Here is a 25,055-nt window from a genome sequence, read left to right on the forward strand (position 1 = left end):
TGCTAAATATGTGTATGGACCAATAACATCTGTTAAATATGTGTGTGGACCAATAACATCTGTTAAATATGTGTATGGACCAATAACATCTGTTAAATATGTGTATGTGACCAATAACATCTGCTAAATATGTGTATGGACCAATAACATCTGCTAAATATGTGTATGGACCAATAACATCTGATAAATATGTGTATATGACCAATAACATCTGCTAAATATGTGTATGGACCAATAACATCTGCTAAATATGTGTATGTGACCAATAACATCTGTTAAATATGTGTATATGACCAATAACATCTGCTAAATATGTGTATGGACCAATAACATCTGATAAATATGTGTATGGACCAATAACATCTGCTAAATATGTGTATGGACCAATAACATATGTTAAATATGTGTATGGACCAATAACATCTGTTAAATATGTGTATGTGACCAATAACATCTGCTAAATATGTGTATGTGACCAATAACATCTGATAAATATGTGTATGTGACCAATAACATCTGCTAAATATGTGTATATGACCAATAACATCTGATAAATATGTGTATGTGACCAATAACATCTGCTAAATATGTGTATGTGACCAATAACATCTGTTAAATATGTGTATGGACCAATAACATCTGTTAAATATGTGTATATGACCAATAACATCTGATAAATATGTGTATGTGACCAATAACATCTGCTAAATATGTGTATATGACCAATAACATCTGTTAAATATGTGTATGGACCAATAACATCTGTTAAATATGTGTATGTAAGCAATAACATCTGTTAAATATGTGTATGTGACCAATAACATCTGCTAAATATGTGTATATGACCAATAACATCTGTTAAATATGTGTATATGACCAATAACATCTGATAAATATGTGTATGTGACCAATAACATCTGCTAAATATGTGTATATGACCAATAACATCTGTTAAATATGTGTATGGACCAATAACATCTGTTAAATATGTGTATGGACCAATAACATCTGTTAAATATGTGTATATGACCAATAACATCTGATAAATATGTGTATGTGACCAATAACATCTGCTAAATATGTGTATGTGACCAATAACATCTGTTAAATATGTGTATGTGACCAATAACATCTGCTAAATATGTGTATATGACCAATAACATCTGATAAATATGTGTATGTGACCAATAACATCTGTTAAATATGTGTATATGACCAATAACATCTGATAAATATGTGTATGTGACCAATAACATCTGCTAAATATGTGTATATGACCAATAACATCTGATAAATATGTGTATGTGACCAATAACATCTGCTAAATATGTGTATGTGACCAATAACATCTGCTAAATATGTGTATGTGACCAATAACATCTGCTAAATATGTGTATGTGACCAATAACATCTGCTAAATATGTGTATGTGACCAATAACATTTGATAAACAGTCGCTTAGGGCCTGACCCCAAAAAATCTATAAAAAATAGAAACTCAGTGTTACTTACTGTTGAGAGTTAAAATAGTAGAATACACAAGATCTTTGTCAGTCACTGACAGTCACTCAATTAGCCATGTCAGCTGACAAGTTTCAAATATTTGCCAGCAAACAAATGGAAAAAATATACAAATATTTACATGCTTGTAAACGTGACTTGGAATACAAGACAAATACATATTCTATATACTTACCAACTTCACAGCCAATGTCTGCAAAAAAACGTATTTGTAATATTGTTTTAAATTTGTATAACAGGTTATTTACAATAACATATAAAATATACAACAAGATGCAATGTAGTAAAATACCTACCGTGTTGAGGTGGGGAGCCGGCCAAGCAGTGGAAACAAGGGTGGGGAAAACAGACAAAACAGATGACAGACGATAGACACGATGAACAGACAAATTCATGCACATTGACAACATGAGACAAACAAGACACATGAAAATGCTTGCCGCATCTCCTGCACCGGGCCACCTTCTTACCTTTTCTCACGCAGTGTAGTAGTTTTGGAATTGTTAGTTAGATTACTCGTTGGTTATTACTGCATTGTCGGAACTAGAAGCACAAGCATTTCGCTACACTCGCATTAACATCTGCTAACCATGTGTATGTGACAAATAACATTTGATTTGATTGATTTGATTTGAGACCTCCATACAGACTTGCTATGCTCAATTCTTGACGCACAACTGATGGTGTTGCTATATGCTCCCATATGATGCCAGCATGCCCACAAGCGAGCCACTCTGGCCGGCCTAAGCGGCAATTTACCGCTTGCTACTGAGCTAGCGCTTCTGAGGTGAAAAATAACTTCCTGCGTCCTCCTACCTCTACAAGGTAGCCGAGCAACCAGCATAGCAACGGACGCGTTGGTTCATTACGTAAACAGATCATAATGTTGCAAGTTCTAGCAACACCCCTAGCAACAGAAATTAGGACTCATGTAATCCCATTGTGACGTAGAGGGGGACATTATTTGGCATGACAGGCCCCCAAAAGGCTAGGACCGGCCCTGTATTCACAAGTACACCTTGTCCCATATATTATCAGCACATTTATAGGCATTAAAACAAGTGCTACAATAACAAATCACAGACATTCAGCCTATTTCGAAGAGAAAATGAATCTACAGTGGTAGTAGTAGGACTAGTTTGCTTTGAAATCTGTAATTCTGAAAGCATTCATCCAATGAAGAAGGAAAGCCAAAGTAAATGCAGACATACCCTACATAGCTCAACTCATCTCAGATTCAAACCTCTGATCTGTGACAAACATTAAAACTATTGTTATTAGACACCGAGATCAGGGGAGAGCGCGAACGCAGTCCCCCACTACCAGAAATTATGCAATCGAGATTTCCACATTTGGGAAATTCGCAGGGGTCAGCACAGCGGGAGTGCAATGACTGAGGATTACTCAGACACCTTCAGAGGTGAAAATTGACGATTCACCCTGGGTGAACCGCCTTCTTGATCACGGTATCTCCCTTGCCAGGTAAGTTTTTTTCTTTTGGAAATGTTTTGTTGACACATTTCCTTTAAAAACAGCTCATATACTTTTTACATCATTTTTTACACATAACGGCATACAAGCATAAAAACACAGCATTTGACGATTACATTTAAATTAGTTAAAAAGTAAATGTTGTCAAAACCAATAAAAACAACCATGAATAAAAGTACTTTTCATTGTAAAAAACATGAAATCTGTAAAAGCCATTTAAAATGTGTACAAATGATTTAACAAGATAGAAATGTTCTAAGACATGAAAAACATGTTAAAAGGTCACTTTGTTAAAAAGCTGTCTTCGATCCTCTGGACAGGAACGGGGTGAGTCCTTCTCAAACTCGCCTCATCCTGCTCCTCTGAATAGATTACCATCCCGTCCTTCGGGGCCCAGAGGAGATCCCTCCCCTAGGCGAATCGCCCTAGGCGCTGCATCGCTGTCAGGCCGTGGCTGCCGGGACCTAGGGTGTTGTGGGGGACCCTTCACCTGGGGTCGAGGCCCCCTTCCTTCCGTACCACTCCAGGGCTTCCGTGGCTACCATGGCAACTGCCTGGGGGGTGGTCTCTACGCTTTTCGCTACCAGCAGGTTGCGGGAGGACCACAGTGCTTCCTTCAAGCACGTGAGGGTGGGCCAGAACTTGGTAAAGGCCTTTGATGGAATAGGCCTTCGGCCCACCCCATACAGCACGAGCTGAGGTGTTAGGTCCTCCCCTGCTGGCAGACACGGGGTGATCAGGGGGCCTGCTTCCTTCCACAGGTCCCTGGCAGCTCTGCACTCCCAGAGCATGTGCCTCACCAACTCTTCTTGGCCGCAGCCTGGTCGGGGGCACGAGGATGTCCTCACCATGCCCTGTGAGTGCATAACGACCCTGACCGGGAGGATCTCATGGGCAATCATCCAGGACAGGTCCCGATGCCGATTCAGGAGAGCAGGATGGGCCACGTTGCGCCAGACCGTTGTGGGCTCGCGCACTGGACACACTGGTTCCCGTTCCTGCACAAGAGAGAGAAGAGAGCCTCTCCTACTTGCCTCCCCACAGGAAGTAAAAAAGCATCCGCTCCAGGGCTAAAATACTCATTTGAGGGGGAATAAAAACAGAACTGATTAATAAAAGCACAGGTAAAATCACAGCTTTAATGATTAAAACCTTGCTCTCAAAAGTCAGCTGTCGTGGTCCCCAAAAACCCAGTCTCTGTCTTACTGTCCCCATGATCCCACTCCAGTTACAGCAGGATAGCCTAGTGGTTAGAACATTGGACTAGTAACTGGAAGGTTGCAAGATCAAACCCCCAAGCTGACATTGTACAAATCTGTCGTTCTGCCCCTGAACAGGCAGTTAACCCACTGTTCCTTCCACAGGTCCCTGGGCCGTCATTGAAAATAAGAATTTGTTCTTAACTGACTTGCCTGTTTAAATAAAGGTAAAATAAATAAAAAAGTATGTGTTGTATACAAACTGACCGTCTCTAATCCCACTGTACCTTCTCTGCTGTGCAATCTGGTTTCCGAGCCGGTCATGGGTGCACCTCAGCCACGCTCAAGGTACTAAACGATATCATAACCGCCATCGATAAAAGGCAGTACTGTGCAGCCGTCTTCATCGACCTTGCCAAGGCTTTCGACTCTGTCAATCACCATATTCTTATCGGCAGACTCAGTAGCCTCGTTTTTTCTAATGACTGCCTTGCCTGGTTCACCAACTACTTTGCAGACAGAGTTCAGTGTGCCAAATCGGAGGGCATGCTGTCCGGTCCTCTGGCAGTCTCTATGGGGGTGCCACAGGGTTCAATTCTCGGGCAGACTCTTTTCTCTGTATATATCAATGATGTTGCTCTTGCTGCGGGCGATTCCCTGATCCACCTCTACGCAGACGACACCATTCTGTATACTTCCGGCCCGTCCTTGGACACTGTGCTGTCTAACCTCCAAACGAGCTTCAATGCCATACAACACTCCTTCCGTGGCCTCCAACTGGTCTTAAACGCTAGTAAAACCAAATGCATGCTTTTCAACCGTTCGCTGCCTGTACCTAGGTGTCTGGCTAGACTGTAAACTCTCCTTCCAGACTTATATCATCTCCAATCTCCATCTCCAACATCTCCAATCTAAAATCAAATCTAGAGTCGGCTTTCTATTCCGCAACAAAGCCTCCTTCACTCACGCCGCCAAACTTACCCTAGTAAAACTGACTATCCTACCGATCCTCGACTTCGGCGATGTCATCTACAAAATAGCTTCCAATACTCTACTCAGCAAACTGGATGCAGTTTATCACAGTGCCATCCGTTTTGTTACTAAAGCACCTTATACCACACACCACTGCGACCTGTATGCTCTAGTCGGCTGACCCTCGCTACATATTCGTCGCCAGACCCACTGGCTCCAGGTCATCTACAAGTCCATGCTCGGTAAAGCTCCGCCTTATCTCAGTTCACTGGTCACGATGGCAACACCCATCGTAGCACGCGCTCCAGCAGGTGTATCTCACTGATCGTCCCTAAAGCCAACACCTCATTTGGCCGCCTTTCGTTCCAGTTCTCTGCTGCCTGTGACTGGAACGAATTGCAAAAATCGCTGAAGTTGGGGACTTTTATCTCCCTCACCAACTTCAAACATCTGCTATCTGAGCAGCTAACCGATCGCTGCAGCTGTACATAGTCCATCGGTAAATAGCCCACCCAATTTTACCTACCTCATCCCCATACTGTTTATATTTATTTACTTTTCTGCTCTTTTGCACACCAATATCTCTACCTGCACATGACCATCTGATCATTTATCACTCCAGAATTGTAATTATTCGCCTACCTCCTCATGCCTTTTGCACACAATGTATATAGACTCTCTTTTTTTTCTACTGTGTTATTGGCTTGTTAATTGTTTACTCGATGTGCAACTCTGTGTTGTCTGTTCACACTGCTATGCTTTATCTTGGCCAGGTCGCAGTTGTAAATGAGAAGTTGTTCTCAACTAGCCTACCTGGTTAAATAAAGGTGAAATACATTTTTTTTTAAAATACACCGGTGGAGGCTTCTAGGGCAAATGTTTTTGGCTGACGGTTACCACTTTAGCCTCATTCTAGGGCAAATATTTTTGGCTGACGGTTACCACTTTGGCCTCTGATAATCAGGCATCACGGTTATGAATACAGTTGTGGAGAAGCGATTAATTTTTGTTTTACTTGGTTATATCACTGTCGGACCATTTTCCCATCATGCAACACGGTAGAAATTATGTTTACGTTGACGTTTTAATATCTACACGTTTGTCTGTTATCACAAACGTATGCGATGCACCAAAATGCTGAAATCACGTTCGTGCACATATATCCAAACGAATGACACCAACTATGTCTGGTGTTTCATAGTATTCAAGGAATTGTAGGTATTTCGTCTTCCTGAAGCGAGTGTTCTGTGCTCAGCAAAACATGTTGCAATTACACCATTGACCACTGGGTGGTTTACGACCACCAGAATATTTTTCATCATTTGAATACTGAGTATTTTAGCTGGCCCAATCTTCTGTTTCGTTGTTGCAATAAAATGTTCTCTAGGCCGATATTTTTGTGCAATGACATTGCAAAGAGCCAATAATTTGATTGTGAGTAGTTCAATTATTTTCAAACAAGGGACAATGTCTGATTGTTTTTACTTTCAGCACTGTTATATCCCCGGGTAGGGAATGCATCGTTCCTGGAGGTACTGGATTTGTGAAAATAACAGACAAAACCAATGACTTCTGACAAATACATTAATATCAGCAGTCTGTCAACAGTTCACCATCTATCTATCATACAGCACGTTTGTTTTAGCATTAAATGAAACAATAAGAATAAACTCAAAAAGGGACACTGCAAACAAAGGATGCTTACTGCCATAATCAGTTTAATATAAGTATTACTGTGCATGTAAACATATGTGTAAATAACCTCACAATGTTAGACAAACGCGCCCGAGGTAAAGACAGATTCAGGTTGGATATTCAACGGATATTTGTGCTTTCAAACCTCAATATCTTTCAAACCACTTGAGCCACAGACTCCAAATAAGTGTCATGATGTTGGAAAAATTGCACTGGTCTTATTTCCACATTTTGGACATTTCCAAAGCTAATAGCGGGGCTCTTGTAAATTAATCATGACCTTGACAGGAAGCCAATTAGAGAATTATGGCTCGAACGCATCCCTGGCTTTGGCTGGGAGGAGGAGTTGTCCTGGGAGACGGCTGATGAAAGTGTCCTACTGGCATCAGTCTGATCACAGAGCAGCTGTGGTGAAACGTTTAATCACTCGTATATTTAGCTAACTCTAAACCGCTAACAGGTTTGAATCGAATGCTGGCTTCGGCTGGACCCGCTAACAGTGGAGCACTAAAAAGAGATGGAATGTGCTTAGCAGTTATGGACACTGCCAGGTCTCACCACCGCCTGGGTGCGGGACTCTACACATTCTATGTGGGAGCTCTTCTTGCCGCCCCTCTCCTGATGCGCACTGCATGTTTGTGGGGAACCTGGTGCTAAATCACTCGTAGACGACCTGATTCTGGGTCAGGGTTTTGTACGTAGCAGAGCAGCACACTCGCTGCGATCGATTGAAAGTCAGCACTCGGTCCAAGCTTTTGTCCGGGACAGAAGGCATCTTCCTCCTTCTTTACTTATGGGTTACCAGGTGCACGCAGAAGGGCCAGGGTCCAGAGGCCAGACACAGAATGTGAGAGAGCCCAGGCAGGCGGGTAGAAGGCATAAGACATTGACATGGGGCTCTGGATAGGTAGGGGACTAGGTGGTGGTCGCCCATCTGCCGGGGCCCGTCCTCTGGTGGGACTGTGAGTCAGGTTGGGACTCTCTGTAGAAGTCAAAGGGTCACCAGGTGCACAAGGAAGCCTCCAAGGCGGGGGGAACTCAGAGTCCGAGCAAGGGCGGCCGGACTCTGGGTTGGAGTGAGGACTTAGTCTCTGAGTGGAATAAAGCGGGCGGGTCACCAGGTGCACAGAGCCTGTTTCAGGTTACCAGGTGCGTTTCAAGTTACCAGGCGCACAGAGTCTGTTTTGGGTTACCAGGTGCACAGAGTCTGTTTTGGGTTACCAGGTGCACAGAGTCTGTTTTGGGTTACCAGGTGCATGTGGTTCCTGACAGCAGGAATATAGACGTGTTAGTGTCCGGGGAGGGGTGCGGGTGCCCTGGTTTACCTGGTGGGCAAGGTTATGGAGATGGCTGAGCCCCGGCCGGGACGCGGTGATGAGTGATGCCCAGTGAGAGGGGTATTGACTGGGTAGGGAGAGTAGGTGTGGAGGCCTGGAGGTCTATAGTTCCAGGGAGTAAGCTATACACTCTCAGGCCCAGGGAGAGGGCAGGCAGGCGGGCAGGGAGTGTAGGCCTAGAGGCCTGGAGTCAAAGGTCACCAGGTCAATGGGGGCCTGCCTGGAGGTCAGGAAGGCCCCAGGGAGAAGGCCCAAGTGAATAGGTGTGTGAGTGACACTGTCCTTCAGGGGAACAGCAGGCAATTAATGTAAAATCATGTGAGATGAAAATGGACAAACAAAAGGGTTTGCCATGTATAAGGCTAGCCAGTAGATATTCTGAAAGTAGTTTAAGGGTTGTAGGTCACATGACCAGGGAACTATTGAAATGTAAAAAGTAAAAAAATTCATGTAAAACCACGTGATATTAAAATTAACAAACTAAAGGGTGTGCAATGTGTAGGCCCACTGTGTGTACATTCTGAACCTTGGTTGAGTTCAGTAGGTCACATGACCAAGGAGCTATTGAAATTAGGAAGTTTGAAAAAGTCATGTAAAATCTTATGAGATGAAAATGGACAAACTAAAGAGTGTGCAATATAGAAGGGTAGTCAGTGGACATTCTGAACCTTGGTTGGGGACAGGTTACATGACCAAGAAGCTATTGAAATTCAAAAGTTTGAAAAATGAATGTAAAAACGTGAGAGATAAAAATTGACAAACTATAAAGGGTGCGCAATGTGTAGGCACACTGAGTGTACATTCTGAACCTTGTTTGAGATCATTAGGTCACATGACCAAGGAGCTATTGAAATTCAAATGTAAAAAAAGTTTGTACTTTGTTTATGCTCCCTAACTAATTCAACTAGGAATACAAAATGCTGCTCACATTTTCACATGTTTGTTATCTTTGGAAAGCGAATAAATGTCAAAATCGTGAAAATAAGACCTGTGTAATGATGTGTGCAATTTTTCCAACATCATGATACTTATTTGCAGTCTGTGGCTCAAGTGGTTTGAAAGCTATTGAGGTTTGAAAGTGCAAATATCCGTCGAATATCCCATTTTAAACGGTCTTTACCTCGGTACAACTGCGGGGGTTCAGCCACAAGTTTGGTTTGTTTACATTGAATGCATATAACATGTTAATCTGTAAACTTTGACAAACTGTAGTGTGTAGCCTACGTGCACTCACATTTCTGTAGCTTTGTTATAATGATTTCATGGGGCGCAACAGGCAGGTAGAGTGGGGCCAGGTGAGATTGGGCCAGGCACATCCAGGTGTAAGTAAAAAATACCCTATCAAGCCAACAAATAAAAACACAGTAGAAAATATACTGATGTAAATCCTGGTTCTTTCAATCACATTCATGTCTCTATTCAGCCTGTCTTCCTTCCTCTCTATCTGTCTTGATTTGACTTATCACTAGTGAAGTGCAACATTGTATCAAATCAATCAACTGGATCTGTTCCCGAAGCTGTCTTTTGCGAACAGGAAACATTTGATCAACTAGCCTATTCCAGGTCCAGAGTTCCCTGCGCCAGTGAGCTCGGTACAGACAGCTGTTTTTGCGCAAGGGAAAGAAAGGTATTTTATGATGTTTCCACTTTGTGAGGTAAATAAAAATGACTGAGAAGCTCAGCGTATTAGTGGTGACTGGTGTCCACTGTACGTATACTTCGTATTTTGGCGAATTTAGTTCGTCAAACGGGGACTTTTGGCATACTAACTATGACCGATAAGCATACTATACTAAATTAACGTCACTAATAGTATGAATATTCGAAAACAGCTGAAGACAATCAAAAATCATTATATATATATATATATATACACATTTTTAAAGTGAAATGCCATGGCGGCCGCGGTGCACTTTAGAAGTAGCCCAAAAACCTGCCTCCCGCGACCAACACATTTTCAACTGCAGCATCTTAGTCTAATATGTCAGTGAAACCAGGAACATGGCAACCCTCCGCGAGTCACGTTACCACGGTAACCTCCCAAAACTTAAAGGGGTAGGTGAGTATTTTTCGGGTAAAATACTATTTAAAAAAACAAAAAAACAATATACCACTACTTTTTACTCGTTATACATTTGTTTTATAAACATCACAAAGCATGCTCATCCATTTTGTTGGTGTAATTTTAGTGAACAAAAATATTTTGGCTGGTAAAAATTATTATCTACTTGATACAGTGGCTGATGGACCAGAAATGTTATTTTAGGCCCCGACTCCAAAATTGAAAAAGTTTCGCAGACAAGGTTTGTTAGCTAGGCTCGGGGTCAATGCTGTTGGTGGCTAGCTGACCATCTTGCTCAATATCCTAGTTGCATGTTAGCTAAAATATTAGCCTAGCTAGCTAGCTAAACAATGTAGCTATATTCAGATTTCATACCAGTATTCACCTAGCCCTAGTAGCTATTTCCAAATCATTGTTTGATATTCATGTTGCTCATTAAAACGCAAGCACAATAGCTTTTTTTAAACACATTTATAAAATACATGTATAAAATATAGACAAACAGTATTTTAATTATACAGATATATATTTTTTTGCAGGCAGCCAGCCTTTTATGTGCATCCTATCGTCAACTTGGCCCATTTGTAAAGTTCAGTAAAAAAAGTGAATAAGCTTAATTCTGAAACACCTCTTTAGCTGTTCACTTGTAATACAAATACGTTAAATATACAGTACCAGTCAAAAGTAGGTTGTGTGATTGTGGAGGCCAAGGTCATCTGATGCAGCACTCCATCACTCTGCTTGGTCAAATAGCCTTTACAAAGCCTGGAGGTGTGTTTTGGGTCATTGTCCTGTTGTAAAACAAATGATAGTCCCACTAAGCGCAAACCAGATAGGATGGCGTATCGCTGCAGAATGCTGTGGTAGCCATGCTGGTTAAGTGTGCCTTGAATTCTAAATAAATCACTGACGGTGTGGGGATGCTTTGCTGATGACACTATCACTCGAGTGGCGCAGCGGTTTAAGGCACTGCATCTCAGTGCTAGAGGCGTCACTACAGACCCAGGATCGATTCCAGGCTATGTCACAACCGGCTGTGATTGGGAGTCCCATAGGGCGGTGCACAATTGGCCCAGCGTCATCGGAGTTTAGGGTTTGGCTGGGGTAGGCTGTCATTGTAAATAAGAACTTGTTCTTAACTGACTTGCCTAGTTCAATCACACCTCCTCCTCCATACGTCAGTGGGAGCCACACATGCAGAGATCATCTGTTCACCTACTCTGCGTCTCACAAAGACATGGCAGTGGGAACCAAAAATCTCAAATTTGGACTCATCAGACCAAAGGACAGCTTTCCAGTGGTCTATTGCTTGTGTTTCTGGGCCCAAGCAAGTCTCTTCTTATTGGTGTGGTTTCTTTGCAGCAATTCACACAGTCTCCTCTGAATAGTTGATGTTGAGATGTGTCTGTTACTTTAACTCCGTGAAGCATTTATTTGGGATGCAATTTCTGAGGCCGGTAACTAATGAACTTATCCTCTGCAGCAGAGGTAACTCTGGGTCTTTCCTGTGGCGGTCCTCATGAGAGACAGTTTCATCATAACGCTTTTGTTTGCAACTGCACTTGAAGAAAATCTCCAGATTGACTGATCTTCATGTCTTAAAGTAGGTTGGGTGATTGTGGAGGCCAAGGTCATCTGATGCAGCACTCTGTCGTTTCTCTTTGCTTAATTGAGCTGTTCTTGTCATAATAAGGACTTAGCCCTATTTGGTAAAATACCTTCTGTATAACAACCCTACCGTGTCACACAAAAACTGATTGGCTCTAACGCATTACGAAGTAAAGAAATTCCACAAATTAACAAGCCACACCCGTTAATTGAAATGCATTCCAGGTAACTAGCTCAAAGCTGTTTGAGAGAATGCCAAGAGTGGGCAAAGCTGTCAAGGCAACGAACGGGTGGCTACGTCAAAGAATCTCAAAAATGTAGATTTGTTTAACACTTTTGGTTACTACATGATTCCATGTATTATTTCATAGTTTGTCTTCACTATTATTCTAGAATGTAGAAAATAGTACAAATAAATTAAAACCCTGGAATGAGTGTGTGTCCAAACTTGACTGGTACTGTATATTTGAAATCGAACAAGGTTCAGTTATAAAGCAACTTTATTTTTAAAGACAGTCTCCAGCATCCTGTATTTATTTATTGACAATAAGAATTGTTAACCCCAATTGTGACCCGACCATAAAATATATTTAGTATGTCACCTCTCCCAAATTGTCAGACTTCATATTCCTACCTTTTAGTTTAAAACAGGTGTAGAGTCTCAATTTGCACATTATGAAATCAATGTATAGCCTACACACAACAAAAAAACACACCTAAAAAAGTATACACAGGCAGCAAGAGGAACACAGTACCAAACGAACATTGGTTGGTTTTAAAAAAAGGTTGCAATAATCTTAAGACAATTACACAAAACAAATTGGGTTAGGGAGCTTATGAAGGAACCAGCGCTGTCAACTCTTATTGGAACACATGCACAAAAAAGACTAAATGTAGTCCATGTACATTATACACACACAAAGAGTCTGGGGATTCACACTGGGACATGCAACCCTCAGGATGCGGCAGGGAGAAAGTGCAACACTCATCAGAAGGAGACACTGGGCCGGTCTTAAATTAAAGCCTATTCTCCCCATATTGGGCTACCAGTGCACTCTTTTTAAGCTGAGCCCCAAGTGGAGTGCACTATATGGGGAATAGGGTATCATTTGATATCTGCCTACTATAATTGTGCTCAGTTTGAAATGCTATAACTCCCCAGTCCATGACCAGAGTGAAGGCCCATTGCCATCCAGTCAGTGACTACATGTTCAGCCCTACAGTGGAGTTGTCCAGTCAGTGACCAAAGCTCAAGCTCTACAGTTGTCCACATTCGGTGATGACAATCTTCTTGCTGGGTTTGCCAGTCTTGGTGCCCAGCTCTCCCATTCTGCGGACCACATCCATGCCCTCTCTGACGAAGCCAAAGGCCACGTGTTTAAAGTCCAGGTGCTCAGCCTTCTTCAATGTGATGAAGAACTGGGAGTTGTTGGTGTCTCGGCCATGGTTGGCCATGGACAGCAGCCCCGGACCCGTGTGGCGCACATCAAAGTTTTCGTCCTCAAACTTGTTCCCGTAGATGGACTTCCCTCCTGTCCCGTCCTGGTTGGTGAGGTCGCCACCCTGAGTACAGACAGAAAGATGTTAGCAAAGACTTATCTGATGTGTCCCTATCAAGATACAGATACAAGCTAAATTAGATATAGCTGTGGTTTACAAACTGTTTTGTGTTCCAAGAGGCACTGACTGACCTATTTGGGAAACATGGTATTGAAGATTATGAAAGCACATTGGTGGTTCTGAGTATTGTCTGGTTTCAGTTTAACCTGGTCATCACTAGTTAACAGACAAAGTCATAAACCACACATATTCCTACAACTCATCTTCTTAAAATCTGATTTTAAACCCAACAACAACCGTATATTAAGACAAAAAAAAGCATGTTTTTTCCCATGAATTTTTACAATATAGCCAATTTAGACTTTGTGGCTGTGTTATTTAATGGAAACCTTCCAACCCCACACTCCCCCCTCACCTGACACATGAAGTCCGGTATGATCCTGTGAAAGACAGAGTTGCGCAGCCCGAAGCCTTTCTGTCCTGTACACAGCGCTCTGAAGTTCTCAGCCGTCTTGGGGACAATGTGAGAGAACAGTTCTATGGTGACCATTCCCAGCGGCTCGTCGTCAGCGGAGATGGAGAGGTACACCTGGGGGCAGTTTCATATAGATTATTTTACAGGCCATAATATTAGTAAAACACCCAACAAATGATTTTAGGTGGAGGGGACAAAAGTCGCAGGCTAGGCGCTGACCTGGGGGTTGGCGTCTCTGGAATGTTCCTGGACCCTGGACATCTGGGGGGAGAGGGCCGAGGCCTCTGATGGGCTCATACGGCTCTGACACTCACAGAAGGTCTTCCTGAAACACTCAGCCAGCTCTGCTGTCTTGAACTTGGCTGCCAACTGCTCCACCTTACCCTCACCCTCTGGAGAGAACACAGGATCAATACATTTATCAATTGAGCAACTATATAAGAATCAATATATTTACATAGCGCTGTGTTTGGCGGAGCTGTGTGTAGACCTACCTGCAAAGTCGGTAGCGGTCCAGACGAGGGCTTGGTTGGAGGTGTTCATGGGTTTGAGCTCCATGCTCTGGCAGATGGTGTGATTGGCACACACCTTCAGCACCTGCTCCCTCCTCATCAGCACCCGGTAGAACCTCTTATCGGGGTGGAAGAGGATCTTGATGTCTCCCACACCCCTCTCCTTCCACTGGCCCAGGTCTCTCTCCCAGCGGTACAGCTTGGTACGCTCCTTAAACAGGATCTCCTCATCCTCCTCCCCTGACTTAGTCTCCACCTAGACAACACAGTTACGTGCAGATTAATCAGGAGGGTGTAAGTTTACATAACTTGTATAGAAATGTATCAAATAGAACAGGCAAGATTCTCTGTCACAGACAGAATGTGGAGTCATGACAGCTCTAGACCAAGCCTCCACCTAAAACACATTTACAGTCAATTATAATGACGACGTGGAGTCTCAGCTTGGAATTCAGGAGATAGATTGGGGGCAAGGCCCTGCAATAGCCTAGCGTCCTGTTGAGGGGGTGTACTTGTTCATTAAGCTGCATCACGCTTCAGAAAACAGGTGATAGGCTCCTGTAACCTATGAGCTGTTCCGGCTCGCACAAGCCAAGGATATTTTACTTTATAATGATGACATTCCCAGTAAGGTTAAGTGGAATTAGATTAGTAGCAGTGCATTGATAAGTACCTCTGGTAGGGTGACTATGGGATCAAAGTGAATTTCCACATTATTAGCGTCCTCTTCATGACTCCTCTCCTCCCCTCCTTCAGCTTTGGGTGGGGCTGCAGCTCCAAACAACGTAGCCCCGGCATTCGCCCACGAGAAGTTAGAATCTAAGAAGGAAGCATTTTAAAACTGAAATGTTTGTTTTCACTTAAAACATAGCTCACAGTTGTGTCATGGAAACTTGTAAAACCTTAAAATTAAGCACATATTGAATTTCCTTCAGTCAACTGTATTCAGAAAATGTAGAAGTGCCAACCTTGTTTTCCGAAGGCGAATTCACCCCCGGTGTTCTGTGCCAGATCAGCGAAGGAGATCCCTTCCCCTCCCAGATCACTGAAGCCCAAGGAGCCAAATGAGTTTGGAGCATCTGTAAACGAGAAAATGAATAAAGGATGAGAAGACGGGTTGCTGTACTGGTGTCACAAGTGAGACTGTGCTGCTGTGAGTACATAGAATGTATTCACAAGAGGGACATGCTCTTCCTGATCAGTGTAGAATGCAAAGGGCTCTGCAATGATAAATATCTCATACCCTGAGTAATGGTTGTCGTAAATGTCGATGTGGAGTCCGGCTCCGAGGTCTTCTTGGTAGACAGGTCTATAGGGCTGCTGCTGGTAGCTGCAGGAGTAGAGTCTGACTGATCTGGAGCCTGCTTACCACTGCTGGCTGCAGGGTTTGGAGTTTGACAAGAAACACAACTGCTTGCAGACCCCTCATTTCTAACAAGACATGCGTCACACTCCCACTGCCCTGGCTTTTTGACAAACTGTGCACCAAATCCAAATGAGGCAGTCACTAAAGCTGGGGCACTAGCAACAGGTTTTGCTGAAGGGTTTGAAGTTTGAGCCTGCTCCCCGCTGCTGGAGACCGCAGTTTGAGACTGTGTTGGAGTGGAGTCTGACTGATCTGGAGTCTGCTGGACCTCTGCCTCCTGGATGGTTAATGACTGAGCTGGGAACTCCGCCTCTGCTGCAGAGGACTGAACCTCTGCCTCAGACAGATCTGGAACCTGTACCTGGCTGCTGGGGGACTGGTCTAGGAACTGTTGTTCTGGCACTGTATCGCCGGTGCTGGAGGACACAGCCTCAGATGAAACAGGGTGTGCGCTTCTCTCTGCATCCTGAAACATAACCAAAACATCAATATTTGCTTGAGAGAACTATAGTAGTTTTAATTTCTTATATCCTAATGCCACATAAGATGTTCATCTACATGTGCCAACAAATTAATATACACTGCTCAAAGGGAACACTTAAACAACACAATGTAACTCCAAGTCAATCACACTTCTGTGAAATCAAATTGTCCACTTAGGAAGCAACACTGATTGACAATAAATATCACATGCTGTTGTGCAAATGAAATAGACAACAGGTGGAAATTATAGGCAATTAGCAAGACACCCCCAATAAAGGAGTGGTTCTGCAGGTGGTGACCACAGACCACTTCTCAGTTCCTATGCTTCCTGGCTGATGTTTTGGTCACTTTTGAATGCTGGCGGTGCTTTCACTTTAGTTGTAGCATGAGACGGAGTCTACAACCCACACAAGTGGCTCAGGTAGTGCAGCTCATCCAGGATGGCACATCAATGCGAGCTGTGGCAAGAAGGTTTGCTGTGTCTGTCAGCGTAGTGTCCAGAGCATGGAGGCGCTACCAGGAGACAGACCAGTACATCAGGAGACGTGGAGGAGGCCGTAGGAGGGCAACAACCCAGCAGCAGGACCGCTACCTCCGCCTTTGTGCAAGGAGGAGCACTGCCATAGCCCTGCAAAATTACCTCCAGCAGGTCACAAATGTGTATGTGTCTGCTCAAACAGTCAGAAACAGACTCCATGAGGGTGGTATGAGGGCCCGACGTCCACAAGTGCTACAATAACAAATCACAGACATTCAGCCTATTTCGAAGAGAAAATGAATCTACAGTGGTAGTAGTAGGACTAGTTTGCTTTGAAATCTGTAATTCTGAAAGCATTCATCCAATGAAGAAGGAAAGCCAAAGTAAATGCAGACATACCCTACATAGCTCAACTCATCTCAGATTCAAACCTCTGATCTGTGACAAACATTAAAACTATTGTTATTAGACACCGAGATCAGGGGAGAGCGCGAACGCAGTCCCCCACTACCAGAAATTATGCAATCGAGATTTCCACATTTGGGAAATTCGCAGGGGTCAGCACAGCGGGAGTGCAATGACTGAGGATTACTCAGACACCTTCAGAGGTGAAAATTGACGATTCACCCTGGGTGAACCGCCTTCTTGATCACGGTATCTCCCTTGCCAGGTAAGTTTTTTTCTTTTGGAAATGTTTTGTTGACACATTTCCTTTAAAAACAGCTCATATACTTTTTACATCATTTTTTACACATAACGGCATACAAGCATAAAAACACAGCATTTGACGATTACATTTAAATTAGTTAAAAAGTAAATGTTGTCAAAACCAATAAAAACAACCATGAATAAAAGTACTTTTCATTGTAAAAAACATGAAATCTGTAAAAGCCATTTAAAATGTGTACAAATGATTTAACAAGATAGAAATGTTCTAAGACATGAAAAACATGTTAAAAGGTCACTTTGTTAAAAAGCTGTCTTCGATCCTCTGGACAGGAACGGGGTGAGTCCTTCTCAAACTCGCCTCATCCTGCTCCTCTGAATAGATTACCATCCCGTCCTTCGGGGCCCAGAGGAGATCCCTCCCCTAGGCGAATCGCCCTAGGCGCTGCATCGCTGTCAGGCCGTGGCTGCCGGGACCTAGGGTGTTGTGGGGGACCCTTCACCTGGGGTCGAGGCCCCCTTCCTTCCGTACCACTCCAGGGCTTCCGTGGCTACCATGGCAACTGCCTGGGGGGTGGTCTCTACGCTTTTCGCTACCAGCAGGTTGCGGGAGGACCACAGTGCTTCCTTCAAGCACGTGAGGGTGGGCCAGAACTTGGTAAAGGCCTTTGATGGAATAGGCCTTCGGCCCACCCCATACAGCACGAGCTGAGGTGTTAGGTCCTCCCCTGCTGGCAGACACGGGGTGATCAGGGGGCCTGCTTCCTTCCACAGGTCCCTGGCAGCTCTGCACTCCCAGAGCATGTGCCTCACCAACTCTTCTTGGCCGCAGCCTGGTCGGGGGCACGAGGATGTCCTCACCATGCCCTGTGAGTGCATAACGACCCTGACCGGGAGGATCTCATGGGCAATCATCCAGGACAGGTCCCGATGCCGATTCAGGAGAGCAGGATGGGCCACGTTGCGCCAGACCGTTGTGGGCTCGCGCACTGGACACACTGGTTCCCGTTCCTGCACAAGAGAGAGAAGAGAGCCTCTCCTACTTGCCTCCCCACAGGAAGTAAAAAAGCATCCGCTCCAGGGCTAAAATACTCATTTGAGGGGGAATAAAAACAGAACTGATTAATAAAAGCACAGGTAAAATCACAGCTTTAATGATTAAAACCTTGCTCTCAAAAGTCAGCTGTCGTGGTCCCCAAAAACCCAGTCTCTGTCTTACTGTCCCCATGATCCCACTCCAGTTACAGCAGGATAGCCTAGTGGTTAGAACATTGGACTAGTAACTGGAAGGTTGCAAGATCAAACCCCCAAGCTGACATTGTACAAATCTGTCGTTCTGCCCCTGAACAGGCAGTTAACCCACTGTTCCTTCCACAGGTCCCTGGGCCGTCATTGAAAATAAGAATTTGTTCTTAACTGACTTGCCTGTTTAAATAAAGGTAAAATAAATAAAAAAGTATGTGTTGTATACAAACTGACCGTCTCTAATCCCACTGTACCTTCTCTGCTGTGCAATCTGGTTTCCGAGCCGGTCATGGGTGCACCTCAGCCACGCTCAAGGTACTAAACGATATCATAACCGCCATCGATAAAAGGCAGTACTGTGCAGCCGTCTTCATCGACCTTGCCAAGGCTTTCGACTCTGTCAATCACCATATTCTTATCGGCAGACTCAGTAGCCTCGTTTTTTCTAATGACTGCCTTGCCTGGTTCACCAACTACTTTGCAGACAGAGTTCAGTGTGCCAAATCGGAGGGCATGCTGTCCGGTCCTCTGGCAGTCTCTATGGGGGTGCCACAGGGTTCAATTCTCGGGCCGACTCTTTTCTCTGTATATATCAATGATGTTGCTCTTGCTGCGGGCGATTCCCTGATCCACCTCTACGCAGACGACACCATTCTGTATACTTCCGGCCCGTCCTTGGACACTGTGCTGTCTAACCTCCAAACGAGCTTCAATGCCATACAACACTCCTTCCGTGGCCTCCAACTGGTCTTAAACGCTAGTAAAACCAAATGCATGCTTTTCAACCGTTCGCTGCCTGTACCTAGGTGTCTGGCTAGACTGTAAACTCTCCTTCCAGACTTATATCATCTCCAATCTCCATCTCCAACATCTCCAATCTAAAATCAAATCTAGAGTCGGCTTTCTATTCCGCAACAAAGCCTCCTTCACTCACGCCGCCAAACTTACCCTAGTAAAACTGACTATCCTACCGATCCTCGACTTCGGCGATGTCATCTACAAAATAGCTTCCAATACTCTACTCAGCAAACTGGATGCAGTTTATCACAGTGCCATCCGTTTTGTTACTAAAGCACCTTATACCACACACCACTGCGACCTGTATGCTCTAGTCGGCTGACCCTCGCTACATATTCGTCGCCAGACCCACTGGCTCCAGGTCATCTACAAGTCCATGCTCGGTAAAGCTCCGCCTTATCTCAGTTCACTGGTCACGATGGCAACACCCATCGTAGCACGCGCTCCAGCAGGTGTATCTCACTGATCGTCCCTAAAGCCAACACCTCATTTGGCCGCCTTTCGTTCCAGTTCTCTGCTGCCTGTGACTGGAACGAATTGCAAAAATCGCTGAAGTTGGGGACTTTTATCTCCCTCACCAACTTCAAACATCTGCTATCTGAGCAGCTAACCGATCGCTGCAGCTGTACATAGTCCATCGGTAAATAGCCCACCCAATTTTACCTACCTCATCCCCATACTGTTTATATTTATTTACTTTTCTGCTCTTTTGCACACCAATATCTCTACCTGCACATGACCATCTGATCATTTATCACTCCAGAATTGTAATTATTCGCCTACCTCCTCATGCCTTTTGCACACAATGTATATAGACTCTCTTTTTTTTCTACTGTGTTATTGGCTTGTTAATTGTTTACTCGATGTGCAACTCTGTGTTGTCTGTTCACACTGCTATGCTTTATCTTGGCCAGGTCGCAGTTGTAAATGAGAAGTTGTTCTCAACTAGCCTACCTGGTTAAATAAAGGTGAAATACATTTTTTTTTAAAATACACCGGTGGAGGCTTCTAGGGCAAATGTTTTTGGCTGACGGTTACCACTTTAGCCTCATTCTAGGGCAAATATTTTTGGCTGACGGTTACCACTTTGGCCTCTGATAATCAGGCATCACGGTTATGAATACAGTTGTGGAGAAGCGATTAATTTTTGTTTTACTTGGTTATATCACTGTCGGACCATTTTCCCATCATGCAACACGGTAGAAATTATGTTTACGTTGACGTTTTAATATCTACACGTTTGTCTGTTATCACAAACGTATGCGATGCACCAAAATGCTGAAATCACGTTCGTGCACATATATCCAAACGAATGACACCAACTATGTCTGGTGTTTCATAGTATTCAAGGAATTGTAGGTATTTCGTCTTCCTGAAGCGAGTGTTCTGTGCTCAGCAAAACATGTTGCAATTACACCATTGACCACTGGGTGGTTTACGACCACCAGAATATTTTTCATCATTTGAATACTGAGTATTTTAGCTGGCCCAATCTTCTGTTTCGTTGTTGCAATAAAATGTTCTCTAGGCCGATATTTTTGTGCAATGACATTGCAAAGAGCCAATAATTTGATTGTGAGTAGTTCAATTATTTTCAAACAAGGGACAATGTCTGATTGTTTTTACTTTCAGCACTGTTATATCCCCGGGTAGGGAATGCATCGTTCCTGGAGGTACTGGATTTGTGAAAATAACAGACAAAACCAATGACTTCTGACAAATACATTAATATCAGCAGTCTGTCAACAGTTCACCATCTATCTATCATACAGCACGTTTGTTTTAGCATTAAATGAAACAATAAGAATAAACTCAAAAAGGGACACTGCAAACAAAGGATGCTTACTGCCATAATCAGTTTAATATAAGTATTACTGTGCATGTAAACATATGTGTAAATAACCTCACAATGTTAGACAAACGCGCCCGAGGTAAAGACAGATTCAGGTTGGATATTCAACGGATATTTGTGCTTTCAAACCTCAATATCTTTCAAACCACTTGAGCCACAGACTCCAAATAAGTGTCATGATGTTGGAAAAATTGCACTGGTCTTATTTCCACATTTTGGACATTTCCAAAGCTAATAGCGGGGCTCTTGTAAATTAATCATGACCTTGACAGGAAGCCAATTAGAGAATTATGGCTCGAACGCATCCCTGGCTTTGGCTGGGAGGAGGAGTTGTCCTGGGAGACGGCTGATGAAAGTGTCCTACTGGCATCAGTCTGATCACAGAGCAGCTGTGGTGAAACGTTTAATCACTCGTATATTTAGCTAACTCTAAACCGCTAACAGGTTTGAATCGAATGCTGGCTTCGGCTGGACCCGCTAACAGTGGAGCACTAAAAAGAGATGGAATGTGCTTAGCAGTTATGGACACTGCCAGGTCTCACCACCGCCTGGGTGCGGGACTCTACACATTCTATGTGGGAGCTCTTCTTGCCGCCCCTCTCCTGATGCGCACTGCATGTTTGTGGGGAACCTGGTGCTAAATCACTCGTAGACGACCTGATTCTGGGTCAGGGTTTTGTACGTAGCAGAGCAGCACACTCGCTGCGATCGATTGAAAGTCAGCACTCGGTCCAAGCTTTTGTCCGGGACAGAAGGCATCTTCCTCCTTCTTTACTTATGGGTTACCAGGTGCACGCAGAAGGGCCAGGGTCCAGAGGCCAGACACAGAATGTGAGAGAGCCCAGGCAGGCGGGTAGAAGGCATAAGACATTGACATGGGGCTCTGGATAGGTAGGGGACTAGGTGGTGGTCGCCCATCTGCCGGGGCCCGTCCTCTGGTGGGACTGTGAGTCAGGTTGGGACTCTCTGTAGAAGTCAAAGGGTCACCAGGTGCACAAGGAAGCCTCCAAGGCGGGGGGAACTCAGAGTCCGAGCAAGGGCGGCCGGACTCTGGGTTGGAGTGAGGACTTAGTCTCTGAGTGGAATAAAGCGGGCGGGTCACCAGGTGCACAGAGCCTGTTTCAGGTTACCAGGTGCGTTTCAAGTTACCAGGCGCACAGAGTCTGTTTTGGGTTACCAGGTGCACAGAGTCTGTTTTGGGTTACCAGGTGCACAGAGTCTGTTTTGGGTTACCAGGTGCATGTGGTTCCTGACAGCAGGAATATAGACGTGTTAGTGTCCGGGGAGGGGTGCGGGTGCCCTGGTTTACCTGGTGGGCAAGGTTATGGAGATGGCTGAGCCCCGGCCGGGACGCGGTGATGAGTGATGCCCAGTGAGAGGGGTATTGACTGGGTAGGGAGAGTAGGTGTGGAGGCCTGGAGGTCTATAGTTCCAGGGAGTAAGCTATACACTCTCAGGCCCAGGGAGAGGGCAGGCAGGCGGGCAGGGAGTGTAGGCCTAGAGGCCTGGAGTCAAAGGTCACCAGGTCAATGGGGGCCTGCCTGGAGGTCAGGAAGGCCCCAGGGAGAAGGCCCAAGTGAATAGGTGTGTGAGTGACACTGTCCTTCAGGGGAACAGCAGGCAATTAATGTAAAATCATGTGAGATGAAAATGGACAAACAAAAGGGTTTGCCATGTATAAGGCTAGCCAGTAGATATTCTGAAAGTAGTTTAAGGGTTGTAGGTCACATGACCAGGGAACTATTGAAATGTAAAAAGTAAAAAAATTCATGTAAAACCACGTGATATTAAAATTAACAAACTAAAGGGTGTGCAATGTGTAGGCCCACTGTGTGTACATTCTGAACCTTGGTTGAGTTCAGTAGGTCACATGACCAAGGAGCTATTGAAATTAGGAAGTTTGAAAAAGTCATGTAAAATCTTATGAGATGAAAATGGACAAACTAAAGAGTGTGCAATATAGAAGGGTAGTCAGTGGACATTCTGAACCTTGGTTGGGGACAGGTTACATGACCAAGAAGCTATTGAAATTCAAAAGTTTGAAAAATGAATGTAAAAACGTGAGAGATAAAAATTGACAAACTATAAAGGGTGCGCAATGTGTAGGCACACTGAGTGTACATTCTGAACCTTGTTTGAGATCATTAGGTCACATGACCAAGGAGCTATTGAAATTCAAATGTAAAAAAAGTTTGTACTTTGTTTATGCTCCCTAACTAATTCAACTAGGAATACAAAATGCTGCTCACATTTTCACATGTTTGTTATCTTTGGAAAGCGAATAAATGTCAAAATCGTGAAAATAAGACCTGTGTAATGATGTGTGCAATTTTTCCAACATCATGATACTTATTTGCAGTCTGTGGCTCAAGTGGTTTGAAAGCTATTGAGGTTTGAAAGTGCAAATATCCGTCGAATATCCCATTTTAAACGGTCTTTACCTCGGTACAACTGCGGGGGTTCAGCCACAAGTTTGGTTTGTTTACATTGAATGCATATAACATGTTAATCTGTAAACTTTGACAAACTGTAGTGTGTAGCCTACGTGCACTCACATTTCTGTAGCTTTGTTATAATGATTTCATGGGGCGCAACAGGCAGGTAGAGTGGGGCCAGGTGAGATTGGGCCAGGCACATCCAGGTGTAAGTAAAAAATACCCTATCAAGCCAACAAATAAAAACACAGTAGAAAATATACTGATGTAAATCCTGGTTCTTTCAATCACATTCATGTCTCTATTCAGCCTGTCTTCCTTCCTCTCTATCTGTCTTGATTTGACTTATCACTAGTGAAGTGCAACATTGTATCAAATCAATCAACTGGATCTGTTCCCGAAGCTGTCTTTTGCGAACAGGAAACATTTGATCAACTAGCCTATTCCAGGTCCAGAGTTCCCTGCGCCAGTGAGCTCGGTACAGACAGCTGTTTTTGCGCAAGGGAAAGAAAGGTATTTTATGATGTTTCCACTTTGTGAGGTAAATAAAAATGACTGAGAAGCTCAGCGTATTAGTGGTGACTGGTGTCCACTGTACGTATACTTCGTATTTTGGCGAATTTAGTTCGTCAAACGGGGACTTTTGGCATACTAACTATGACCGATAAGCATACTATACTAAATTAACGTCACTAATAGTATGAATATTCGAAAACAGCTGAAGACAATCAAAAATCATTATATATATATATATATATACACATTTTTAAAGTGAAATGCCATGGCGGCCGCGGTGCACTTTAGAAGTAGCCCAAAAACCTGCCTCCCGCGACCAACACATTTTCAACTGCAGCATCTTAGTCTAATATGTCAGTGAAACCAGGAACATGGCAACCCTCCGCGAGTCACGTTACCACGGTAACCTCCCAAAACTTAAAGGGGTAGGTGAGTATTTTTCGGGTAAAATACTATTTAAAAAAACAAAAAAACAATATACCACTACTTTTTACTCGTTATACATTTGTTTTATAAACATCACAAAGCATGCTCATCCATTTTGTTGGTGTAATTTTAGTGAACAAAAATATTTTGGCTGGTAAAAATTATTATCTACTTGATACAGTGGCTGATGGACCAGAAATGTTATTTTAGGCCCCGACTCCAAAATTGAAAAAGTTTCGCAGACAAGGTTTGTTAGCTAGGCTCGGGGTCAATGCTGTTGGTGGCTAGCTGACCATCTTGCTCAATATCCTAGTTGCATGTTAGCTAAAATATTAGCCTAGCTAGCTAGCTAAACAATGT

The 25,055-nt window shown here is 43.8% G+C and overlaps 1 protein-coding gene and 2 pseudogenes across 1 annotated transcript; all 3 read right to left on the reverse strand.

Moving 5' to 3' along the window:
- Positions 1–2,810: 2,810 nt before the first annotated feature.
- Positions 2,811–3,009, reverse strand: LOC118964356 (U1 spliceosomal RNA; annotated as a pseudogene).
- Positions 3,010–12,365: 9,356 nt separating this feature from the next.
- Positions 12,366–16,286, reverse strand: LOC118964310 (E3 SUMO-protein ligase RanBP2). Its single transcript, XM_036974903.1, has 7 exons — positions 15,674–16,286; positions 15,399–15,509; positions 15,104–15,249; positions 14,413–14,686; positions 14,138–14,310; positions 13,859–14,032; positions 12,366–13,446 (listed from the first exon to the last, which is right to left on the reverse strand). Exons 1-7 carry the CDS (start codon positions 16,269–16,271, stop codon positions 13,141–13,143), a joined length of 1,782 nt encoding a protein of 593 aa, XP_036830798.1. The 5' UTR covers positions 16,272–16,286; the 3' UTR covers positions 12,366–13,140.
- Positions 16,287–17,236: 950 nt separating this feature from the next.
- LOC118964357 (U1 spliceosomal RNA) lies at positions 17,237–17,435 on the reverse strand (annotated as a pseudogene).
- Positions 17,436–25,055: the final 7,620 nt, after the last annotated feature.

This window comes from Oncorhynchus mykiss, chromosome 3, assembly GCF_057628025.1.
Source record: "Oncorhynchus mykiss isolate SJ-2025 chromosome 3, ASM5762802v1, whole genome shotgun sequence".
Taxonomy (NCBI): Eukaryota; Metazoa; Chordata; class Actinopteri; order Salmoniformes; family Salmonidae; genus Oncorhynchus; species Oncorhynchus mykiss.

Bases quoted from the DNA above. Each gene is read 5' to 3' on its own strand.
- LOC118964310 (XM_036974903.1), bottom strand. From the start codon at position 16,271: ATGTTTCAGGATGCAGAGAGAAGCGCACACCCTGTTTCATCTGAGGCT. The intron at 14,687-15,103 runs GTACTTATCAAT...TGTGTTGTCTAG, and splicing joins CCATAGTCACCCTACCAGAG to GTGGAGACTAAGTCAGGGGA. The intron at 14,033-14,137 runs GTCAGCGCCTAG...AACTGCCCCCAG, and splicing joins CCAGAGACGCCAACCCCCAG to GTGTACCTCTCCATCTCCGC.